Raw genomic sequence first — 25741 nt, 5'->3', positions numbered from 1 at the left:
TGGTATGACAAACAAGCGACGCGCGCAGCAAAACCTTGGTTCCCACGCTCTCAGGACAGACCACATCACCAAACCCCACCCCAGGGACCGCCCCCAGACCCGCCCAGACCAAGCCCAGAGCCGGAACCGATGGAGATTGGGGGAGCGCGCGCGCGGGCTTTTCAAACCCCGGCGGCGCCAAGACGCAAGGAGGGAAGAGGCGGGAATTGCTTTCTCTGCAACTCCCCCCGGCATCGCGTCAGAGACTGCCCTCATCGCAGAGAGTGGCAAGGAAAGGCGGGAACGGTTGTACCTTCCCCCACTGACGTAGCACCACAGCAGGGAAACGAGACAGCCTGGCTGCAGGAGACAAGGGGCAGCAGCCAGGCACAGTCAGCAGTGAACAGCCCCAGCCCGCCCACCCGCACAGAGAGGAGCAGAGCCAGCCCACCCCTCCCAGAGCAGGAGTGGTTCTAGAAGTCACACTGACGCTCCCAAATGGCTATCCCCTGACAGTCCTCGCCTTAATTGACAGTGGTGCCTCAGCCAACTTCTTCTCGAGAAACTTTGCAGAAGAGCACCAGATCCAACTTCTGCAGCTGGATTTTCCCCTGCATGTGGCCACCATTGATGGCAGAGAGTTGCTGGGAGGGGCCATCACTCATCAAACCCCCCCCCCATGAGAATGACAGTGGGAAGGCACTCAGAGACACTGGCTTTCAACGTCACGACCATCTCAGACCCCCCCATCGTTTTGGGAATGAGCTGGCTGGCGCGCCACGACCCCTCCATAAGTTGGCACCAGAGATGCATCACGTTTGGGTCGAACTTTTGTCTGGAACATTGCATGCAGCACCAACCAGGGGAGGGGCCTCCGATAGCCACGGTGGCCACCATGCACGTCAAAGGGGGTGAGGCGATACCCAAGCCGTACTGGGACCTGCAGGAGGTCTTCAGCGAAGCGGAGTCCGACCACCTACCTCCACACAGGCCTTTTGACTGCCAGATCAACCTGGTGCCTGGGGCAACGATACCCCCAGCCAAGCTGTACGCCATGTCAGACCAGGAACTGGAGGATCTGCGCGCTTTCATCGACAAGAACCTCAAGCGGGGGTTCATCAGAGAAAGCAAGGCAGCAGGGGGCAGCCCGGTCTTCTGGGTGGACAAGAAAGACACGCAACAGCGCCGTCTGGTGGTGGATTTTAGACGGCTGAATTCAGTGACAGAGCCAGTGGCTTTCCCCATGCCCAGAGTGGATGATCTTCTGACAGCGGCACGCAGGGGCAAGATTTTCACCAAGCTAGACCTAAGAGGGGCGTACAACTTGATCAGGATCCGGGAGGGCGATGAATGGAAAACCACGATGTTCACGCCTCTGGGCTCTTTTGAATATCTGGTGATGCCCTTTGGGTTGCAAGGGAGCTCAGCCTGCTTCCAGGCCTTCATGCACCACGTCCTGGGGTCCCTCCTCTTCAAGAACTGCTTGGTCTTTCTGGATGACATCCTTATCTATTCCAATGACCCAGTGCAGCATGTGAAGGATGTCAGGGAGGTGTTGCAGCGCCTGAAGGACAACCACCTGTATGTGAAGCTGGAGAAGTGCAAGTTTCACACCAAGGAGGTGGACTTCCTGGGCTACAAGCTGTCAGACAAGGGGCTGGCGATGGACAAGGACAAGGTGCAGACCATCCTGGACTGGCACAGCCCCAGGACGCGCAAAGATGCCCAACGCCTACTAGGCTTCGCTAACTTCTACAGGAAGTTCATCAAGAACTTCTCTCGTGTCACGGCTCCCATCACCGACTGCCTGAGAGGCAAGCAGAAGTTCAGGTGGACACCAGAGGCACAAGCAGCGTTCGAAAGCCTCAAGAGAGTATTCGCTTCAGACCAGCACCTGTTCCACGTGGTGCAGGATGCGCCCCTACGCCTGGAGACAGATGCTTCTGATAAAGCTGTGGGAGCGATTCTGTTGCAACTGGACACCAACAGAGAGTGGAGACCCTGTGCCTTCTTCTCCAGGAAGCTGACCCAGCCTGAACGCAACTACACAGTGTTTGATAGGGAACTTCTCGCGATCCACGCTGCGTTCCAGCACTGGCGACACTTCCTGGTGGGCGCCAAGCACCCCATCCAGGTGTGCACAGACCACAAGAACCTGGAGTTCTGGAGAACGGCCAGGGTGCTCAACCAGCGGCAGATACGGTGGGCAGAGTTCTTCTCGAACTTCAACTTCTCCATCCACTACATCCCGGGGGAGCAGAACGTCAGGGCGGATGCCCTCTCCCGCAAGCCAGAGTACATGGAGGAGGAGTTGCCACCAGCACCCAGGCACGTTTTCCCCCCATCTGCATGGTCATGCGGTGCAGCAGTGGTGAGCGAGGCAGAACTCACAGCACTGACGGCAGCGGATGAATTTGCCACCCGCATCCTCAGAGACCTGAGAGGGGGGAGGGAGCAGGCCAAAGACTTTGAGGAAAGGAGGGGTTTGCTTTTTTACAGGGGAGCCCTGTACCTCCCAACCAAACAGCTGAGAGGTAAGGTTCTCAAGCAGATGCACGACAACCCAACGGCGGGTCATTTCGGAAGGGACAAAACCACTCACCTAGTCATGAGACACTTCTGGTGGCCAGGGGTGCGGGAGGATGTTCGGGATTATGTCAGGGGATGTGACACCTGCCAGCGAGCAAAGGTGGTCAGAGCGCCACCAGCAGGTTTGCTGGAGCCATTAGCCACACCGCACAGGCCGTGGGAAGTAGTGTCCATGGACTTCATCACAGACCTGCCGTCGTCCAGGGGCAAGACCGCAGTGTTGGTGGTGGTGGACCTCATGTCCAAAATGTGCCACTTTATACCGTGTGCCAGGGCGGTCTCGGCAGAAGAGACGGCCAAACTGTTTGTGGACCACGTATTCCGACTGCATGGATTGCCTTTAAGAGTTATTTCGGATCGTGGCCGCCAATTTGTTTCCAGGTTCTGGCGACGGCTAATGAACCTCCTGCAGGTGGAGGTCAGCTTGTCGACGGCTCGGCACCCGCAGACCAATGGACAGGCGGAGCGGGTCAACGCCATTCTGCAGCAGTACCTGAGATGTTACGTCAGCCAGAGGCAAACGGACTGGGTGGATCGCCTGCCACTAGCAGAATTTGCCTACAACAATGCGGTGCACGTCTCCACAGGGGTGTCGCCCTTTAAGGCCAACTACGGGCGCGACCTCAGATCTTTCCCGGAGAGGGAGGGGGAGGAGGAGGAAGAGGGCCCACAGGCAGAGGATTGGGCAGAGGACCTGGAGACGGTGCACCAGCAGCTCAGAGAACACTTGGAGAGGGCCAAGGAAGCGTACAAGAAGGGGGCAGATCGCCACAGGCGGCCGGGAGAGGTCATCAGGGTGGGGGACAAGGTTTGGTTATCCTCGGAAGGTCTTCCCACCAGGGGGCGATGCAAAAAGTTAGCACCCAGGAGGCTGGGCCCCTTCACGGTCACGCAACAGGTCAACCCGGTAGCCTTCAGGCTAGCACTGCCGGAGGACATGAGAGTGCACCCAGTGTTTCATAGATCACTGCTGTCGCCGTACAGGGAAAGTACCAGGTTCAGGGACAGCGATCAACCTCCAGAGGGAGGGGGGGAGACGGGAAACGCCCGACAGCTCAATGAGGCAACTGAGATTTTAGACTCAAGGAGAGGGGTGAGAGGGCTGGAGTACCTGATAGCATGGGAGGACACTCCGCCATCCCACAATGAGTGGATACCGGCCACGGAAGTACCTGAGGAATTTTTAGTGGAAGAGTTCCACGCCCTGTTCCCCCACAGGCCCAAGCCCTGGCACATGGAAAGGGAGGGAGAGGGGGAAGAGCAGGAGGAAGGGATAGCAGGTAGCAGCTCCCCATGGAGATGGGAAGCGGAATTTGAGGACACGGAAGAAGAGGTGTGGGTTTCACCGAGGTCGACGACGTCAGAGGCAGGAGAGGACTGGCAGAACATTTTTACTCCCACCAGCTCTGATGCCACTGACTTCTTGGGGTTTCCGTCTTCTCAGGGGGAAGGAGAGAGATCGCAGGATTGGGGGGAAATTTTCACACCCACAGGCTCGGATGCCACGGACTTCTTGGGATTTCACTCGTCCCCAGCAAGCAGAGAGCCACTAGGGAGGGGGAGAGAGGAGCCTGGGAGGGGGGTGGATGTGAGGGACAAGGGATACAGGGAAGTCCCTCCCATCTTAAGTTCCAGCCCATCACCAAGCGCTGGAGAGAGTAAGGAGAGCTCTGCCTCCAGCGGAGAGTCAGGAAGTGGTGTCCGAGGCTCAGGCAGGGTTGTGGAGCCCATGCCTCAGGTGGGACAGGAAGTTGGACGCACGGGGGGGAGGCCAATCCCCCCAACTCCCGAATTGCGACGCAAACGTAGGGGGAAGAGGTTGGGTCTGCCAAAGTTGTGGTGCTGGAAGAAAACGCGCCAATCGCCATTCGGGAGTTCTGACACCTCACCTTAAGGATGCATTTTCATTGCTCTGAACACTGTAAATAATCAGCACTTAATAAAAGCCTTAAAAGACCATGCTGGAGTCGTTACTCTAGAGTAGCCACACCAAGCCCTCTGACACTTACCATTAGGTATTATCCAGAGACAAAGTTGAACTGGCTGGAAAAAAAAATTCTTCAGAAATTCATGTAATTTACATAATGAGCATATAACAATACCAGTCCTGTGTCAGTTGCATTGGTTGCTTCTCTTTCTTTCAAGGCTCAGTTTAAAGTGATGGTTTTGGCTTTTGGCTTTTGGAACCTTAAAAGGTCTTTAAGACCAGGTTAATTGAATGTCTGCACCCTCATGAGCCTGTATTGCCCTGAGATTGGCCTTGGAGACCTTGCTCTCAAACCCAACACTATTAACGACAGATTGTTACCAACCATAGGGCTTTTTAGTACTGGCCCCACATCTTTGGAACTCCCTGGAACAGTGTAATGCCCTATTATTGCAGGTTTCCAATAGGCATCTGGTTGACCTCCTATGCTGTGCCAGATGGGGTACTGGCACAATCCAGCAGGTTATTATGTTTAAAGCAGGTTTGTTCCACTCGGATTTTATTGATGGTTTTAAGCTGCTATTGACTTTAAAGAGTTGCTGCTATAGTTAGTGGTTGAAACCTAATTGTGTCCATACAGAAGCTGAATAGACTTCAGCATGTGCTAGTCCTTTCTGTCTTCCCCCTGCAGCCCCTCTGGCTGGCATCCAGATTTAGAGGGATTCAAGGAGCTACTGGGTGGTGGAGTAGAAGGGTAAATCGGCTTGTGCAATATTGGATATTGCCACATAGATCTTGTGCCTCAGCTGAATTGAGGCATACAGATGTATTCCCAAAGCAAGTCTTAATTCATTTTCCATAAGGCACCATGATGTTCAGAGACTACTATTTCAGTGTGGTAAATGTATTTCATAACCTGTAATCAGAGTGATATATTAAGTAATTGGACCTCTGACCCCACTGAAAAAGCTTTGTGCACTATGGAAATTATTCTCTACAGCAATATCCCCCTTGTGCTTCAACCTCCAAAATTATTTAATTTATCTGAGTTTCCCCCTCCCAGATGAACAGGGTCACAAGAGAAGAGGACCATAACTTGTAAGATAACCTTTTTTTTAATTAGGCAGCTCCAGAATTTATTTTGCACAGGAATCATTCATCCAATGTGTTCAGTATTGAGGTGACCACAGATCTGTCTTTGTATATGATTCAATAACTTGATTTTTTGTGGACTTACAGCAACTCTTAACTAGATGTCTGTTGCAGTTCAAAGTTACTGAGAGTTTTCTTATTTTTCCAGGCAACTATTGGAATTGATTTCCTCTCAAAGACTATGTATTTAGAAGATCGCACGGTGAGTGGGGTCGTCTGTGTGCATAACCTGGAAAAAGTATGTGACCGCTGTCCTGGCTTGTGTTGTATTTGACAGCTTTCACCTTCTAAGAGTGGCCCTAAATCCCCTGGCAGCCCCTTCCAATCATGGTCTCTGGCAAATAAGGGTAAGCCAACTGTGGCTCTTTATTTGTGACAAACTGTACCATGCAGGAGGAAAAGCGATTTCCCCAGAGTCACAACTTTTTGTGTCCTATTGAATATGGGAGTCTTTAGTAGGTTCAGCTTGCATTCCTCCCTAACCTGCAAGCATTTTTCTCCCTGAATCACAAGGTTAGAACTGTGCTTTTTTTAAAAAGGGGGGAATGAAAGAGGAGGCCCTTTGAAATCCACATCACTGGGTAGATTGTGTACAAAATTGCAAAGGCGGATTAGTTTTGACAGAGAAAATGTGCTTTTGCCTTTCAGTCCAATGGAACCAACTTTTATTGTGGCAATGGAATTTTAATCATTGTCTGCAACATCCTTGGTTCTGATACAGGAGGGAGGCCAGTGTGACAGCTAGAGGCTCTTCCGGCAAAATTATTTCTCCCGCAATTTAAAAATGTGCAAAATGCCTTATAGTCATTATCTTATACTTGCAATGGTCCTGTAGGGGAAATTTAGGCTTTGAGAGAGAAGCAGCCTAATGGGTACAAAACCCAAATGAAGATTTGAACCTGGATTTCTTACAGCCTAACTGAAATAAGGGCACCATGTTGGCTCTATTTTATGACAGCAAACAGTTGAATTATCTGGCATCTCAGTCTGAACTGGCTGTGCCTCTAGTGCTACCTTGCTTCTGTCTCCTGGAGTTAAAGTAAGAATTTTCTTAGGTGATTTTCAGAGTGATAGTGTTTGTATGTTGGTGCAGGGGTTTCCAAACTGGTCTGTGGACCACTAGTGATCCACAAGCTTCATTCCAGTGGTCTGTGGCAAGTCTCTGGATTTGTGGTTGGAGATGCAAGTCAGCACATCCATCATATTAAATATTCATAATTTTTCTAAAATTCTGTTGCTTCTTTTGTATTTCATATTGTATTTTAAAGGTAAAGGGACCCCTGACCATCAGGTCCAGTCGTGTCCGACGCTGGGGTTGCAGCGCTTATCTCGCTCTATAGGCCGAGGGAGCCAGCGTTTCTCCACAGACAGCTTCTGGGTCATGTGGCCAGCATGACAAAGCTGCTTCTGGCGAACCAGAGCAGCGCACAGAAACGCTGTTTACCTTCCCGCTGTAGCGGTCCCTATTTATCTACTTGCACTTTGATGTGCTTTCGAACTGCTAGGTGGGCAGGAGCTGGGACCGAGCAACGGGAGCTCACCCCATTGCAGGGATTCGAACTGTGGTTTATAAACCGTGCTCTGTGTGTGTCTGTTAATGAGTCCTTGACTTGTATCTTTGTTGTGGGGCTTCATAAGGGGGTACACAATTAGACTTAGTGTCAGAAGAAATTCCATTGGGGCAGCTTGGGCCTCCACTTCTTGTACCTGCTGTATTCTTTTGCTTCCACTGTGGGTAAAAGCTGGCTGTTTTAACACATTTAAAGGGATCTATTCAGAAGCTACAATCGCAAGGTACCCTTGGGCAAGCCCTTCTTTTTATTTTGCACTGATTTTTTTTTTCATTTTACCATTTCCCCTGCCCCTTTTGTTGCTTGCATTTTTCCTCAAAGAGTTTGCATTCTTTTTTTAAAATTCACATAATTTTTTTGTTTTTATTTTGTGTTCCACATTCCTGCTCTTTCTTCCCTTCCCCCCTTCCCCCACATTTTCTGTTTTCCCAGATCAGGCTGCAGCTGTGGGACACAGCCGGTCAGGAAAGATTCCGCAGCCTCATTCCTAGCTACATCCGGGACTCTGCTGCGGCTGTCATTGTCTTTGATCTGACAAGTAGGTATTGTGGCTTAGGCTCTGCAAAGGCACTGTTCTCTCAGTGGAGAAGAGAGCTCTGGTTCTGTCCTTCCCAGTAAGGTAGCAGACAGGACTAAAACCACCCAAAAGCCTGCAAAGGATCATCCGATAGAATCCGTTGTTACTAGCAAAGGCCCACCACTTTTTAAACTGTTTCTTAGTATGTAAATTATAATTGGGCAAATATTTTTATCCAGCTGATACAGATTTTGTAGCTCTACAAAATATGATACCGAAAATGAAAATTCATGTTACAAATAAAATAAAGCTATGCCGTTTTTAATAAAACAGATTACCAGTAAGTGCCTGTCCCCTTAGAAAGGCAAAAAATAAAAAATCCCATAATTAGCACCTGGCAATTTAGTATGTTTCCACTATCTAGCAGTTATTATTGTTTTTATTATTTACCTATCCTTCACCAACAACTCTCAGGGCAGGTTACTACAGTCCACATTAAAAACAGCTACCAGTACAACAAATCACAGCCACAGGGAAGTGGTGTGTCCTCAAAATACCTATCTCATGTGTCAGAGGCCAGGGCAAGATGATTTAGTGGATGATGAAAGTTGTATATTGAAGGTACCAGATGCACTTCTGAGGGGAGGGAATTCCACATCCTAGGACCTGCCACAGAGAATGTCCTCTCCCACACCGCCGCCACCAGCACCTCAAACTTCTGAGGTCAATGGAACTGATCTTAACACCTTAGAGGGCCTATAGGGAAGGAGACAGTATGTTAGATATTTGGGGTCTAAGTTCCATGGGGTCACGAAGAGTCGGACACGACTAAACGACTAAACAACAACAACAACAAGTTGATTAGGGCTTTAAACGCTAATGTGGACACCTTTACTTGCACTTATAAATGAATGGGTGACCAATGAAGCTGTTTTTAAAATTGATTATGTGAGTTGTAAAGTCAACCCCAGTCTGTAATCTAGCTGTTACATTTTGGACCAGCTGATGTTTCTGACGCATCTTTAAGGGCTGCCCTACGTAGAGTGCATTGCAATAATCCAGCCTGGAAGCTATTGGAGCATGAAGTACTATGGTCATCATCTCTATCTATAGTTTACCTGAGCCTCTTAAGCGGCAATGTTAGGCCCAGTTTTGCTGTCTCATATACCATAGCCCAGTCTTCCCTAACCTGATGTCCTGTTGTGATTTTGGTTTCATTTCCCATCAGCCCAAGCCAGCAGGCCAGCAGTCAGGGATGATGGGAGTTGCATCCCAACAATATCTGGAGGGCTTCAAGTTGTACAAGGCTGCTATAACCTCTTTATGATTAACTCATTCCTTTTTTTGTAAGCATCAACAAAAAAAAAACCAAATGGCCAAGTTAAGTTTCATGTCCTGTTGTTCCGGTCAGATGAAATACTTTCTTTGAGGCATGTCTAGTGGTCCAACTTCTTGTTACTCCCTTCCCCTTCATCGGCCTAAAAAAAAGTAATGCTGCAAAGAAGAATATAAGCTTCTTGTTAAGATTCTAGTCCAGCATCTTATTTCACACAGTAGCTAGGTAGGCACCCTGACAAGCCCAGAAGTAGAATATGAAGGCTACTGCTCTTCCCAAATTTTTGCACCATACCCTGAGCAACTGGTATATTATCCCTGAGCCTGGAACTTTTATTTAGCTTTTGTATCTGATAAACATTCAGAGAAATATCCTTCATAGTGACGTAGAAAGCGACCTCGTTGAATCAGACCACTGGTCCATCTTGCTCAGTATTTTTTTCACTGACTAACAGGGTCCCAAGCAGGCCACATTCCTGGCTTCATCTGGCAATGCCAGGGATTGAACCAAGGCCCTTGTACATGCAAGGCATATGTTCTACAGCTGAGCGATGGCCCTTCCCTGTGACTTTGTCTCATCCCATTGAAAAAATGTGCCAGGTGTGCGGAACCTTTAGCTTTCCAAATGTTGCTGAACAACCATTCCCATCAGCCCCAGCAAGCATGGCAATTGACATGGGATGTTGGGAATTGTAGTTCAGCAACATCTGGAGGGCCAGAGGTTCCCCATACATGTTCTGTGCCCTTGGCCAGCAGTGCATTCCATCAAGTCTTGTGTTGCATGAAGGAGTATGTGCTTCTGTTTGCCACAGTTTGTATGAAAGCAACTAATCCATACCTTTTGATGGCCCAGCTTAGGAAGTTTATTAATCAATTATTTATTTCATAAAATTTATACACTGCTTAATTGTTTGTTTGTTAAAAAAATTCAAAGCAGTTTACAAAAAGACTTGGAGAATTGTTTGTGGTCCTTTAATCCTCTGCCACTGACAATTCCCTCCTGGAGTTTTTGAGCCATTTTTCTGCATTATTGGCTTTATTTTATTTTATTTATTTTATTTTTTGTAGCATCTGTATGCTCCATTCATCAGAAAACAATTGCATTCAGACACTACAGTTAAAACTACAACCATAATAAAGCATTAAGACACAGATATGTAAGATGGCTGGTAAAAGCTTTACATTAGGAACGATGGCTTCACCTTAAATAGCTACAGAAATAGTGCATATGAGGTGAGCATGTGTACTAAACAGGACCTGAGTTTGAAGAGAGTTAATATCAGTGAAAATCATTTGGGGGAAAGCCTTGAGATTCAGGAGGCCAAGTGTAGAAGCAGGACTACCTTCTTAGGCCCTACCCCCAAAGGGGTGTTGGAAAGGATTTTGCAATGCAGTACATTTCAACACTCCTCCATGACCATCTGCACATGTGCATGGAGATGATTGTGCCCAGCCAGTTTCCCAGTGGGCCTGGAAACCTGTTGCTGAAGGGGAAGTCGACTCCACATCAGCATTCCCTGTGCAGTCTTTCAAAATGGGGGCGGGGCAGGAGAGAATACATAACATTTATGCACTTTCAGCTCAACCGCAGCTCTGTGACAGCATGCAGAGCTGCAGTTTCTGTGAGTTCCAGGTTCCTTGTGGTTTCTTGTTTGCTTTGCATTGATGTGGACAATGGCAGGAAAGGCAAAAAGATGGCCATTCTTGGGAATAATTGCTAATGGGCTGAGTTGGTTGGGAGAACGAACCTTCACTGTATGAAAGTTTTTTCTTTAAAAAAAATTGTATAGACCTCCAAAAGGAAGATTTTGAAGGATTCTCCAGTGGAAGAGAATGCAATAATAAAAGGCGTCTCCCTATTTTCTTTCACCTTAGTGAAGCTATAGAACCTGAAATCATGTTCACTTAAAGACATGTTGGCTTCCTTGAAAATGCCACACCTTTTCACCAAGTGCTCCTAGGGCAATGTTGCTGCACCAACTGTCAGCTGGTGCCCCTTGGGACTGTTAGGGTGGGAGGCCAACAGTAGATGTGGGCGTCATTGCAAATAATAGGCAGAGACAGAGTTAACAGCAAGCAGAGCCTTACTAATTCTAGTTTTGTCCCAATCATCTTCTCTGCTGAGTCCTACAAGGGGCAACAGACTAAGAAGGGAGAAGCTGATGATCAGGGCTACCACACAGACATGAAAGAAGAAAGAAAGTAGGCAGGTGAGGTTTGACTTGAGACCACACTGAGGCTAGTGTGACAATGCCCCATTCACCCCAGCAGACCAAACTCCATTGCACACCTGTAGGGAGATTCTTGGTTTGCGCCCATGTTCTCTGCGTTGTGTGGGGGCTCACTAAACATATTCCTGTGCAGTGGGTTAGCAGCAGCTGTGACCTTATGTGTCAGGGCCTCATAGTGGCTCCCTGACTCAGTGGCCCTGCTGATCGCTGATTCCCTCTCTTCAATACAACTGCATTGAGATATATGTGAAGGAAGGAGGAGAGGTCTGCAGTACTGGAAAGCTATGGGTGGAGACTCAATGTGCTGCACACTTGGTCCCTCAGCCTAGGGCGGTGGGCAAAGGAGCCCCCCGTCAGTAGTTCATCTGCACCCTTTCTCTCCTGCTCCCCCTTGCTCTTGCTTCCTCTGTCCTTGTATTGCTATGACCACCTTCGTCTGGTGTAAACATTGCAATGATTTGCTTCATGGAGTTAGTGTATATCTACGTTTAGGAACTCGCTTTGTTAGATGGTTGTGTATTTATGCAGTAAAATGCTTCAGTTAGTATGGGAAAAGTGGGATTATTTAAATAAATAAATAAATAAATAAAATCAAGTGGTTCCTCTTGTCTCTGGTACAGCGACAACCTTTCTCCTTGAATCAGTTCCATGCGATCCATCCGAACTGTCAATGTGGGTACAGTACCATAAACTCCATTTGTAGATTCATCTGGCTACTTTTTTCATTCCTTGGCCTTCATTGTAGACACAGTTACAGCTCTAACCAGTCACGAACAATGTTGAGGATGGTGGTGGAAGGTGTAATCTTAGTCATGATATCTCTTTGGATACAATCCAAAGCTGAATTTTATTCTTTTTGCCCCAATAGCTAGTTCCAGTTTCTGCTTTACATAGCTTCCAAGAGGAAGGGCTGCTATGTTATGTGTTGTTGTTATTGTTTTAAATAAAGTTTTTGTTAATTAAATGTGTGTCCTGACTTTCCTCCATGAACCTTTAAAACACGTTGCCTGTCCTGAAGGCATCTCCCATCTCCATTGGGCTCCTCGGGGAATTGTGCTATGCTGATAGTTGTGAGATTCTTGGTATGACTGGCAATGCTTCTATTTAATTTAGCTCTGTTGCTATTTGCCTCCCTTAGGAAGTGTCTTCCTTTCCTTGCGGGTGCTGTAAGGAACCAGATGACTGCACTGTGCAGTTTGCACCTTACCCCATTCACATGCTGAAAATAAGGGTTTTGGCTTCACACTTAACGGAAAGCTGAACTCAGAATTGAGAATGTCAGTTTCTCCAGATGGAGCTATGCTATAGTTCTCAGCAGAACTACAGATCTTGCAGAACTTGCCCAGATGTATTGGCTTTCATAGATTAAGATATATAGATAGTCTCACTCGCATACCCAGTTTACTAGTATTTAGAGGTTATAAGAGTCTACTGAACTGGAAGAAACTAGTCCACTTTGTGCCGCTGGTATTGTTGGCTGTCTTGGTTGGTAGCATCATTTGATGAGTAATTGTCCTATTTGCAGAAGCAAGAGTTAGGTCTTGGGTAGTCTGCTGTGTTTTCCTTCCATCTTAAGCACTGCATTTTCTACAGGGGTGTCTGTGCATTTGGAGATCTATTGCAATTCTATAAAATTTTCTAACTGCCTTTTCTCTAAAGGACAATTTCTTCCTCTTCTGTCTTTTGTCCCTCTGTCCCCTCCCTGGGCTGGTACCAGCAGGTCCGACTTCAGCTTTGGGACACAGCAGGCCAGGAGCGGTTCCGTAGCCTCATTCCCAGCTACATCCGTGACTCAACTATTGCAGTGGTAGTCTATGACATTACAAGTGAGTGAGAGATTGGTTTCACAGTGTATAGAAACAGTCCTCTCAGAGAGGGGTCAGAGCACAGAAGCCTCAGAGCACAGAAGCCCTGAGTCATGGCTGCCCAAAGATAAAGCAACTGGGCTCGTTGTATGTCATGCTGGTCCATGGGGTATGCAAGTACCTTACTTTTGCAGAAGAGCCTTTAAAGCTTTTGTGCTTTTAAAAGTTTTTAATTAAGCCTTCCCCCCAAACCCGCAGATCTGAATTCCTTCCAGCAAACTTCCAAATGGATTGATGATGTGCGAACAGAAAGAGGAAGTGATGTCATCATTATGCTGGTGGGGAATAAAACTGATCTTGCAGACAAGAGGTAATTTGGGGAGTTGGGAGTCAGGTTCCTTTGTTTTCGTATATGCTTGAAAGCTTCCTAGCTGGCTTTTGGAAGGAACAAGCAGAGGAAAATTTCTCTTTTTTTGGTGAAGTAACGGGATTGAATGCATCCAAAAAAAGCATGTAAGGCTGGTAGAATTGTGGCTTTAATTGAGATGGCACCAACATCTTGCTTCTTTAGATATTTTAAATTGTAACCATTCTCTGGAAGAAACGCATCTTCCTTGAGAGAGATTTGTTTTGAGACTTCTTCTCATTGACCAATAAATACAGCGGCATTCTGCTAGGCCTTTAGAAGCTGGTTTGCCAACCCCACGCCTTTGTGACTTCTTTATGAGAAATTTGGGTGCTGCCTTGACCAGCTAGGGACCTAGTATACATAGGACAAAAAACAACAACTCGTAACTTCCTCTGGAGCAAAAATCTGAATGGCTTTAGCACAACCTGGAAATAAGAATCAGTTAATTGTGGGCTCCTTTGGGATGGGGAGGTGTGAGATATAGATTTAATAACTGAGATAAATACTTAACATAGGACATCTTTCCTGCCAGTACTTCCCATACGGTGCCTAATCAGATGTATAAATTTGAGTTTTCCAAACTCATCATTTGCAGCTTTTCAGTTGCAGATCTTGACTAGCATCAGCTGAGTCCCCCAGCTATGGACAGCTAGCAAATACAGGTAACTCACAACTTACGCGCATTTAACTTGTGCACATTCAGCTTTATGTGCTTGGCAAATATATACCCATATTTATACACATATATAAAAGGGGGTGGGCATCAGGGAGGGAAAGCTTTGGCAATCCCACCTGCCATTGCACTCACCTTGAGAGAGATTTCAGAGGTGCAGGGAGAGAGTGTTCTGACTACCCGATTTTGGCTTTGTGTGCTGTTCCTGGAATGTAACCCCATAAGTTGAGAGTCGCCTGTATTGCAACACCTATTAGGATAGACATAATGGTCAGGGAGCTCTTACACCAACACCATGGTTCCAGGAATGTCTCCTGTCCAATTTAATTTCTGCTGCTATCATCTCTGCACATTCAAGCAGTATATGTTGATTTAAGAAAGCAGTTTTTAAAGTACTGTCCATGTCCCCTTGAATTAGCCATTTATAGGATCTGTGCTGCTTAGTTGGAAGCAATCATAATTCATTTGACAATTACAGTTGTTCAAACAGATGTTGCTACAGCCATTTTAGCATGCAAAATACTGTATTTATTAATATAAAGGGAAAGCAACTTATTCCTACAATAATGTGAATTATAAATAAATTCTTTGGAGGGGGGACATTCACATCTGTGGTTTCTTTGTTCAGCTTTTCCCTACATCTGTAAGTATTTTCTGTATTAAAGGTAAAGGATAAATTGGGCAGATTAAAAGCAAGCTGCAGCCTTGTTTGCTCCCTCCTCCCACTTAGCATTCAACTTTGCTTTTAATTTCCCCTTTAATGAAACGCAAATGTTTTTTCCAGTGTCTAAACCACCAAGCAATGGTTAGTCCTTCCTTTCCAAACCAGAATTTGAAACCCACTTTAAACCATTATTTTCTATTTGGAAGGGTAATACAAACAATAGTTCCCCCATTTAGACATCCTTACAAACCATGGTTTATGTTACACAAGACATTGAAATTGTAGCTTTACAGGGAGGGAAGTATAAAGCTAGTTTTGGATCCCCCACTGGCATCAAAACACCAATTCCGCTCTGTTTTGGATTGTGTGAAATGAGCCTAAGAGACTATATGATCAAAGAAATTTTTTAGGTGAAAATGAAGACCTCTCTCATGCAACCTATGCAGACATGCAACCTGTTCCTTATTGTTTTATTTTGTGGGGGCTGTGTGCTTCTTCCTTGCTGGCTTTTCTGTTGCTGGCCAATCTTTTGAAGCTTCATTTGTTTTTGTTTGTTTGTTTGTTTGTTTGTTTGTTTGTTTGTTTATTGCTACCAATTCCCTTTTTAGTTTTTGCTTCCTTTTGCATTTTTCTCCCCCTTTCCTGTGACATTTTTTTCATTTCTGTAGAAGAGGGCGTGCAAGAGGCCTAAGAACTGAGTAGGATGTATATTGAAACCAGGGATAAAGCAGGATTTTATATAAAACCAGGTATGTACAGGGTGTTAGAGATTATTAATTCCCACGCAGCAGTGTCATAGCTTTCTATGTGACATGTGACCCACCTAACCAAACTAAGCCAACTAACCATGTTTTGTGGCTTTCCTGTTCTGACTTACATTTTGTGTTTTGTAATCACATGCAGGTAGAGCAAAAATGGGTTTAGCCAGCCCACCATGCATAGCTATGGGGCTGTACTTGGTTTGGTGAGATGTAGAAATGCCTCCAAAAAGGTTTCTATTACTTTTTTCCTCTAAGGTTTTATAAATGCAACAGGCACTAAAGCTCTCTGATTCTAGCATTGCTTGTGTTCCTGCTTTTGCTTGTTGTGATTTGTGAGCACCCAGTTTCTAACTTTTCTTGGTCGCTCAAAAGCTTGAGTTGATGAAGGTGACAGTTCAGAGATTTAGGAGTCCTCTTGTAGTGTTGGTAAGACAGGGAGGGATCCTTGACAACTGAATCTCCCCTCAGAGGAAAAATGCCTTACCTTTCTCTCTCTCTTGTCTGCATTATTATTTCCAGGCAAATTACTACAGAAGAAGGCGAACAGAGAGCTAAAGAACTGAGTGTGATGTTCATTGAGACCAGTGCAAAGACTGGTTATAATGTGAAACAGGTAACTTGGTGCTGCTCCTGGGAAGGAGTGCTGACATTTTTAGCACCAAAATTCATATTGGGATTTTGGAATTTCTCTTGCTTGAGGGAATTTAGGTCTCTCCCCACCAATTCTGAGTGTGCCCTGCTTGGTGGTGATGTATTGGAATGGATTAACTTCTCCTTCCCTTTGATTCCATAGCTTCCATGATCAAAATATTTTTTTAAAGGCCATCCTGAATTCACTGCTTTTCATTCTAATTATCGCAGTATTCACATTTCTCTATCCCTTAAGCTTGTCCCAATGCTCCCCCTAATGCATTTTTGAGTTACCACATGTTCTTACCATAGCTGTCAACTTCCGGATTGGAAAATAAGGGATCAGCAGCCTGACCCAGCGGCGTGACACTGGAAGTCACTTCTGCACATGCCCAGACATGCGCAGAAGCGACTTCCGGTGCTGGGCTGCCCGTGTCTGGGCACCGGAAATAATATCATCCTTCCCACCCGTCTCTCCTGTCTTCTTTCTTCCTTTTTTGTGGCAAAAGAAACAGCAGCAGCAGCATTTAGATGCAGCAAATACTGTAAATGAATAAAGTCACACGCATACCTAAATCTAAATCGCTACGTCTAAAGGCATGCACGCCCGTCCACCAGTACAACCCCCCCTCCAGAAACGCCCCTCAATTTTTGGTGGGGCCCCCGAGAACCTAAATAGCCCCCCAAAGACACCCTAGATAACCCCCTTCCTTGGCCTCCATATCTTCGGGTCCCGTAAGCAACCATCTCCCCCAAACACAACAACGCCCACGAAGTTGGATAAAAGTAAATGAATAAACAAAGGTTAGACAAAAGGTTACAGAATCCTCTAACTGTAGAGATGGAAGGGACCCACGGGTTATCTAATCCAACCCCCTGCAATGCCGGAATGCCAACTAAAGCCTCCAACAAAGGAGGTGTAACAGACTCCACCTTCCAAGGGAGTCTGTTCCACGGTCAAACGGCTATTGCGGCCCGAAGGTTCTTCCTGTTTACAGTGGTACCTTGGTTTACAACCTTAATCTGTTCTGGAAGTCCGGTCTTAAACCAAAGCGGACTTAAACCAAGGTGTGCTTTCCCATAGAAAGTAATGGAAATGGATTAATCTGTTCCCGACAATGAAAAGCAACCCCTAAAACAGCAACTCAGCATGAATTTTACTATCTAATGAGACAGTTGATCCATAAAATGAAAGCAATAAACCAGGCTGCAATCTCCAGTATCAAAAACTGGCAGTGATCTATCCATTGCCATTGGAAGGACAAGATGGGAGGGGGGAGTTTAAGGGGTGTGTGGAAAGACTCAAACTGGAGGAACGAGGAGCGCGCATGGGGTGCATGTGGGGAAGTAGGTGGCTAACTGGATGCAGGAGAGGGGTTTAAGTGGGGAGGGAAGGAAGAACACTGAAGGGGTGAGGAGCACGAGTGGGGGGTGTGGGGGGAAGGAGGTGGCTAACTGGAAGCATGAAAGGAGAGGAAAGCCAGCCCTTCCTTCCTTCCTTCCTTCCTTCCTTCCTTCCCTCCCTCCCTCCCTCCCTCCCTCCCTCCTTCCTTCCTTCCTTCCTTCCTTCCTCTCTCTCTCTTTCTCTCTCTCTCTCACACACACACGTAAAAGCAGCTGGGCTGCAGGACGCTTCCCCCCAATGCCCCAATTAGTGCGATCTTTTGAGATCTCTCGTCAAAGCAGCTGAGCTGCAGATCGCTGAGGGGATGCTTCCTTCCCAAGCCTCTGCGGGGACTGCTCCTGCCGCAGCTGCAAGGGAGAGAGTTGCGAGCAAGCCAACCATATAGCTGGCGGGCGCACAGCTTCCCTCTTGCTTGTGCGCTCAAATCCTTCCGCGGAAAGAAAGAGGCGGTTCTTCACTCATTCGAGAGGAGCTGCTTCCTGAAACCTGGGAATTTTAGGGATATCAAATAATCCGGGGGAGCACCGGGGAACGGCTTGGAATGCGAGGGTTTCCCGCCAAAACGGGAGGGTTGACAGCTATGGTTCTTACACCTTCTCTTTGTGTTGCCTTCCAGCTCTTCCGCCGTGTGGCTGCTGCCTTACCTGGGATGGACAGCACTCCAGAGAAAAGCAAAGACGACAGTATCCTTGCTCAGCTTCTCAGTAGCTTGATCCCATACTGCAGTCTTTCAGTACAAGCTTGGGGAAGCCTAACACCATTTCTTTTTAGGGTGGCTCTTTGCAAAGCATTGACAAGAGCTTATTTTATTGTGTGCCAATGGTGTAGGAGTGGAGAACCTCAGCCCTAGGGGTCAAAAGTGGCTCTCTGACCACGAGACCACAACCATCACTGTTCCACTTTGCCCACCAAGTTTCTCCACCCCTCAACTTGAAATCTAATGCTGCCTCTTGCTTGTCTTGCTAGAGCAGTGTTTCTCAACCAGTGTGCCTCCAGATGTTTTGGGACTACAACTCCCATCATCCCTTGCTAGCTAGGGATGATGGGAGTTGTAGTCCCAAAACATCTGGAGGCACACTGGTTGAGAAACACTGTGCTAGAGAATGGAGGGAGGGGATGTGAAGATGTATGGAAACTAGTTACTGTACATAGGTAAAGCAATGTTTGTTAGTCCACTCATTTCCCCCCCCCCTGAATTGCCTGCCACTAGCATATGGCCCTCAGAAGGTGCCTGGAAGGGGTGGCAGAGGTGTGTGTCCCCAACCCTTCTGGAATGTGTCCCCAACCCTTTTACACTGAGGTGATGCAACCCTTGGTCAGAAACAAGTCCCCCTGTCCCTGCTTTATTGGCAGCGAGGAGAAGCGAATGCTTCTGGAATACAAGGGGTGGGAAGGAAAGGCAAGGGCAGATCCCCTTAACTTCGTGGATCTGCTTTACTAGACCCAAGTGTCGCATTGTTGCACTTTTCTCTGTGTTCTTTACTACACCTTGCTTTACATATTGGGTGTTCTTTTTTCCCCTTAACCTGCCAACTCCAGTGATTGACATCAAACTAGAGAAACCTCCTGAGCAGCCAGTAACAGAGAGCGGCTGCTCCTGCTAAAGGATCTGTTGCATTGCAACCTCTTCCCGACTGCCCAACCCCATCTCACCGGAGAACATCACTTTTCATTGACTAGAGAAACTTCAACTTTTCGAGGGCTGAAACCTCAGTCTAATAAACTATCAAGCCTCCTGCCCTTTGGACGGCCCTGGCTGCTCCCTCCTACTGCATGGTGTGAACCCTCAAGTGTGTCCTGTCCCATGTTGGTTGTTGCACTTTAGGTTTCCTGTCTCGGGCGTGTGCACCTTTCTGTGTCGTCCTATGAATGCAAAGGGGCAGAGTTTTTCTCAATTTAGGAAAGCATGGATAAACGTACAGCAAAGGACTTAGTGGGGCTGGGTCATCCCTTACTTACTTCCTGTTGCTTTTTATCCATCCCCTTTCCAGAGGTTGCTCCTTCAGTTTGCCTGCTGTTGCAACATATGTATGAGGATGGGGGTGTACTCCACTGCTGACTTCCTGTAGGTTAGTCATAGCTACCCACTTAATTACCCATTTGATCTTTGTTCCTCCATTCCCTGAGGGGTAGTAAAGGGGAGGGGAGAAGGTAGCTCAGAATATGGCATTAGATATTTCTGCTTCCAAGTTGTCATTTTATCTTTACATAGTGGCTAGGTATTTATAATTGCAGATTGACTTACCCTTTTTTTCTCTCAAGCATGTGGTGCTCACATAAAAATGGATAGGGAGGATTGGCAGAGCCTTATGTGGGAAGTCTGGCTGCACCAAAGTGATGGACTGGGGATATATTCTCAAGGACTAACGATCTGTTTCTAGGTGAGCTGTAAACTCTACAGTTGCTAGCTAGATTAAAACAGGGATTTGCAGACTAGTTCCAGTGCTGCTGTTTCTGTAAATGTATGTGTCATTTTAAATATGCAAAGTACTTTACAGTTACCTTTTATGCTTCATGGCTCTATTGCCATTTTTTAATCTCCTGTCAGGTGAGTTAGTGCCTAGCTATGAGAAAGACCCTTATCTGAATTTATTTTATTTTATTTCACTAGGCCAGACTAGCATTTAAAGCCTAAATGTAAGTGGCATAGCACTTCTCCTTGAATTGGTCCAATTTTGGTCTAATTCTGTTCCCCCCCCCCCAAAAAAAAACTTGCTATTGACCAGTTCTCAAACTCCACACATATTAGGGTTGTTCCATTTTTACTTAATGCACAGTGCAATAGACTTTAAATCTATTTTGATGCTTGGCTTGCTCTGCACAAGATGTACCTGTGTATCATACTTTTTCAGAGGATAAAAACTTTTGAACTATAGACCTTTGAACTTATGATTTATCACAAATCCCACCCCCTTTATTGGGTGCCAGCCACCCTAACATGCAGACCTGGGAGACTGGTCGCAGAAAATGACATTAATTGGGTAATTGGTTTTTGATGGTACTTTGGACAATTTTGTTTTGGTCTGAGGTTTTGTCCAAATAATAATCCCCAGATCATGGTACCCTCCAGATATGGGGATTGCAACTCCATTGTTCCTGTTCATTGGCTGATGGGAGTTGAACAAAATCTGGAGGGTACCATGCTCAGTACCCTTGCCCTAGTCATATGCTTACTCCAATAGTTCTTCCTGCCAGGCTTTTGTACGCAAGTGATATTGGGTCCTCTTTGCTGGAGTTGCTTCTGAACATAACCTGTGGACACTTCCGTAAACCAAGTTTATATTCTTAGAAATGAGTAAGGGATGGTAAAGAGCAAGAGCAGCATATATTCCATCCCTGTTTTGCCTTGCTCCCTCACTCCACGTTCCTGGATTGAGTTGCCAGCCCTGTTTTCAGCAGAGGTTCCTGTCCTCGTAAGCTGAGTGAAATTCAACGGGTACAGCATTATACCTTCAGATAATGCTGCATAATGGAAAAGCTTTATCTGTTTGAATTTTTAAGGTTTTTATTAAAGTGTTTTGTTGCAACAGCAAAAGTACCTGTCAAGTTCTACATGAATTGCTCCCCCAAAAAGGGAGAATATCCTTAATTTCTACTATCACTTGGGTGGGGCAGGAGGTTATGTGTGTTTAATTATTTCTCCTAAACATGACTCCTTGGGCAGGGACACCCACTTGTCCTTACGTAACAAAAGAAAACCCAGGTTTTCCACAAATATTTCAGTCTTGTTTATCCCCTGTAGTTTATTTTCACTGAGCTGTTCTGCTATGATGAAGGTAGTTACCTTTTCTGAGTATTCATAGTACTTAAGTTTGGTTCTCATGCTTGGCAGTCTGATGTACATGGTGGAATGCAAGTTTGCATGTGCAGCTTAACAGCCCAGGTTTCAGGTTACACTTAATAAAAAGTGCAGGTTCCCAGACAAGATCCCAGCTGCTAGGTTGCTCCTCTGGTCCTGCTGCCCACTGCACTGCTTTGAGCTAAGCCATAATTTGGCTTAATGTTAACATCTGAAACTAGGCTTGTGGTTTATCTCACAGACAATCTACAGGTGGGTAAACCATTGTCTGGACAAAATAAACCAGCTGCTTGGGCTTGGATATAACACAAAGCCAAACCATGGCTTCATAGAATTGTAGGGTTGAAAGGGACTGGGGGTCATCTAGTCTAACCCCCTGCAATACAGGAATCTTTTGCCCAAAGTGGGGCTTGAACCCATGATCTTGAACCCTGAGATTAAGAGTCTCATGCTGTATCAACTGAGCTATCCCAGCAGTAAGATTGGAGAAGGAGCAAAGTGACCATGAATTTACTCGTTTGCCTACAGCAGAGGTTGGCTTACTGTTATATGCGAACTGGCTCACTGTCTGCATCAGTCAAATGCATATTGCCCAGTTTCTGCAATCTACCATCTCCTTTTCGACATAGAAGGATTGTGGGTATTGGGCCTCTGTACGTATCATAATGGTACACATGGCTCCTTGCCTCATATTCCGTATGAAATTTAGAGCTTGATGAGCACATGACATCGCCCTTTGGCCTTGAAGCTAAGGGCTCACCTTGCTAAAGTCCTGATTTATTCGTGGTAGAAAATAAGCACTTACTGCATCTTGAAAGCTTGGAATGGCTAAGTGCATTTAAATTATCTGTCAGGCTTTTTTGTGAAATTTAACAGTCCTCATCTCAATCTTATCTGTGACTGGCCACTTGAAAGCAAACCTCCTCAGAATCTTCTACTTCTGTGATGTTTTGAGTTTCCCCATCATTCTCTTATACCCCTTTAACTGAGTGCAGGAACCTCATGAACAGATTCTGCACCCTCCCCCCCCCCCCCGGGGCCTTCTGCTCCTCAGTAGCCTCTCCAGCAGAATAGATAAGCCCACAACTTTGGCTCCATCAGTTCTGAAAGCAAATGGCACTGTACCTGTATATATATACTCCCTGTTGCGTGGAAATTGCTGGTGTCCTGTCAGTGTGACTTGTTTCTCTCTCTGCAGTTAAACTGGTGCCACACTCCCTTTCTCACTGGCAGCCAAGTCCTGTCACTGCTGTTGCTGTGTTCTCTCAAGACACACTAGAAACCTGTGTATTTTACAGAGAATAGGGATTTTAAAACAAAATACTTAAATGTTTTGTGGGGAGGGATGGGGGTGGTTGGGCAGGTGTGGGGCAGGGGGAAACAGGGTGAACAACATAGTTCATTTTCTGACTGCCTTCTCTGTGGATGTGTATAATATTTGAGTGTCTGTCTCTGGCTCTGCTGTCTTCTAGCTGTTAGCCAAGCAAGTGACTCTAAATATATGAATACTGACTGTCAAGACTACAGCTGTGTATCACACTAAATAAAGTTAATTTCACCACAGTTGTGTAATTGTGATGTTGTTTTTTAAGGAAAGAATGGGCAGCTGCTCTAACCTCTTTATCCACAAATCTTCCATATGAAGTTATGCATAGGGCTTAAGTACTCACTGAGTGCTTTTATTTGGCTCTCCCCACCTCCCAAACTACTGAGGTTCACCAGAAACAACCCTTATACTTTGAAGGCTTGACATGCAGCCGTAAGAGCTAACAACCTAGCTGGTAAATTTTTGGTATGTGTGAATAATGCGTCCATACAGAGCCCCTGGTCGTTTCATGGACTGTTGACCTGTACATCACTCCTTTATTCTTCCACTGCCACCAACCAGGTTTCTTCTGGTGAAATGCTAAGTCTCAGTCAAGTTGTAAAGTTAACAACGAAGATTAAAGTTTATTGAAGAACAAGTTTAAAATATGTTCAGAAAGGTTTCTCAACTAGATGTGGCATCTCACAGTGCCACACTCTTCTCTCTCAGTTCTATCCCTTTCTCTCACTCTAACTGTCACAACCACTATGTTCAACTTTTTCTGCCTCTGTCTGACCCTCACTCCTCTATCTCCCCCTGGTAAACCCCTGGGCTGAGCCTCAAAACCAGGTAGGCTCCGCCTCTGTGCTTTCTCATTGGTCAATCTACATTAACCATCTCCATCCCCCTATACAAACATAATCACAAGGAATGGGCAAACGCCCCATCGAACAATTGACTTTTATGGATCATTAAAATTTGCACCCATCACAAAATTCTGCTCTTGTGCCATAAACCTTCCCCACCCAAAATATATTTTTTTGTTTAAAAGGAAGTGCCTGCATTGGTGCCTTTTTATACTCAAAACTGCTGTTTCATACTCCTGAAGAGTCTTGAGACCAGATTCCAGCTGCTGTGACCATAGAGCTGTCCCTCTAGTGTGCTGGGAAAGAGAGACTTGTGGGGCAGGACAGTTGCGGATATCTGTTGCAAAGCCTTGGCATTCCTGGTTCTCTATTCAGGCTTAACAGCATCCCACTAATTCAGGGGTGGGCAGCTGTTTTCAATCAAAGGACCACATTTATTATTATTATTATTATTATTATTATTATTATTATTATTATTATTATTACCCCACCCATCTGGGCTGGGTTTCCCCAAACACTCTGAGCAGCTCCCAACAGAATATTAAAAACACGATACAACATCAAGCATTAAAAACTTTGCAAAACAGGACTGCCTTCAGATGTCTTCTAAAAGTCAGGTGGTTGTTTATTTTCTTGCCATAATGGGAAGGTGTTCCACAGGGAGGGCACCACTAATGAGAGGACCCTCTGCCTGGTTCACTGTAACCTCACTTCTCGCAGTGAGGGAACCACTAGAAGGCCCTTGGCAGTGGACCTCAGTGTCCGGGCTGAACGATGGGGTGGAGACATTCCTTCAGGTGTACATGACTGAGGCCATTTAGGGCACCCACACTTTGAACTGTGCTCGGAAATGTACTGGGAGCCAATGTAGGTCTTTCAAGACCAGTGCTACATGGTCTCAGCTGCCACTCCCAGTCACCAGTTTAGCTGCTGCATTCTAGATTAGTTGTAGTTTCCGCGTCACCTTCAAAGGTAGCCCCATGTAGCGCACATTGCAGTAGTCCAAGCGGGAGATAACTAAAGCATGCACCACTCTGGCGAGACAGTCCGCAGGCAGGTAGGGTCTCAGCCTGCATATCAAATGGAGCTGGTAGGCAGCTACCCTGGACACAGAAATGACCTGGACACTTCTGGGGAGCCATATTGCTGGTGATGGACAGGGCAGGGCAAAAGTGGGTGGGGCAGCAAATGCAAATTTTTCCTGTGTGCAGTGAGCTTTCTGCATGCATTCACACACCTCTCTCAGTCCTCTATCCAGACAAGCATAAGTTATTGGAGTTCAAACCAGGACACATTCAACCCAGCAAGAACACTTAGAATGCCAAACCAAGTCAGTGAGGGACATACCCAGGTGAGAGTTATAACAGCCTGCATTACAGCTACATTTGACCCCTGGGCCTGAGGTTTCCCAACCCTTCACTGATCCATCATATTTCTGACACATAGATAGCAGATATTTCTCAAAACAGCCCAAAGGATCAGTGCTTGGAGGCACTTTTCAGAAACTAACACCTCTCTTTGTCCTTAATGCACAGATAGGTACTGTACTTCTTGGTCCTCCACCTAAGCAGAGTCTGTAACCTCATCTATTCCTAAAGATTACTTTTGTGTTTTTTGTTTTGATTTTGACAACTGTTTAAGAAGGGCGGGGCTCTCTAAATAAACAGTTTAATGTGTGGGTTTGCACTTTCATAGCTGCCAAGTTTTCCCTTTTCTCGCGAGGAAGCCTATTCAGCATAAGGGAATTTCCCTTAAAAAAAGGGAGAACTTGGCAGCTATGCACTTTCGCAGGAGATAATTCATAGCTCTGCAGGAGTGACTGGTTTAACCTGCTGCTCTTTTGCTCTGTTTTTTAATAGAGCTTTAAGCTAGGGAGAATGTGTGAAGATTGCAGAAAATGTGGCATTCCCCTGTTTGCATTCATTCCCGTTAGTCTGGAAGATTGCTTTGGGCAACTGGGAAAACCAACTTGTAGCTTTCCAATCATTCTTATCACCCAAGCTTTGCCTTGGAGGTTTTGTTTTCTTTTTCTGAAAGAGCCTGTGGGTAAGTGCAATTAAAACATAAAAGTGGACCTTTTCCCGCTGTACTGTCTTTTAGCTTCAAACTAAAAACATTTGTT

General features: G+C 46.1%; 1 protein-coding gene across 2 annotated transcripts in view; it reads left to right on the top strand.

Moving 5' to 3' along the window:
- LOC118078271 (ras-related protein Rab-6B) overlaps nt 1–23010 on the top strand; it is a 28146-nt gene extending 5136 nt beyond the window's left edge. Inside the window, exons 3-8 of one of the 2 annotated variants that reach the window (XM_035102064.3) lie at nt 5796–5849; nt 13022–13127; nt 13365–13476; nt 16133–16226; nt 18265–18331; nt 19188–23010. In XM_035102064.3, the coding sequence (XP_034957955.1) occupies nt 5796–5849; nt 13022–13127; nt 13365–13476; nt 16133–16226; nt 18265–18331; nt 19188–19252 (498 nt within the window). In that variant the 3' untranslated portion in view covers nt 19253–23010. Of the gene's footprint in view, nt 1–5795; nt 5850–7650; nt 7757–13021; nt 13128–13364; nt 13477–16132; nt 16227–18264; nt 18332–19187 lie in introns of both variants that reach the window. The other variant, XM_035102065.3, reaches the window with a different exon arrangement.
- Nucleotides 23011–25741: the final 2731 nt, after the last annotated feature.

The sequence above is a fragment of the Zootoca vivipara genome, chromosome Z2 (genome assembly GCF_965207765.1).
Source record: "Zootoca vivipara chromosome Z2, rZooViv2.hap1.1, whole genome shotgun sequence".
Classification (NCBI taxonomy): domain Eukaryota; kingdom Metazoa; phylum Chordata; class Lepidosauria; order Squamata; family Lacertidae; genus Zootoca; species Zootoca vivipara.
Note: the sequence above shows the minus strand (reverse complement) of the source record. Positions and strands in the feature narration are given on the sequence as shown.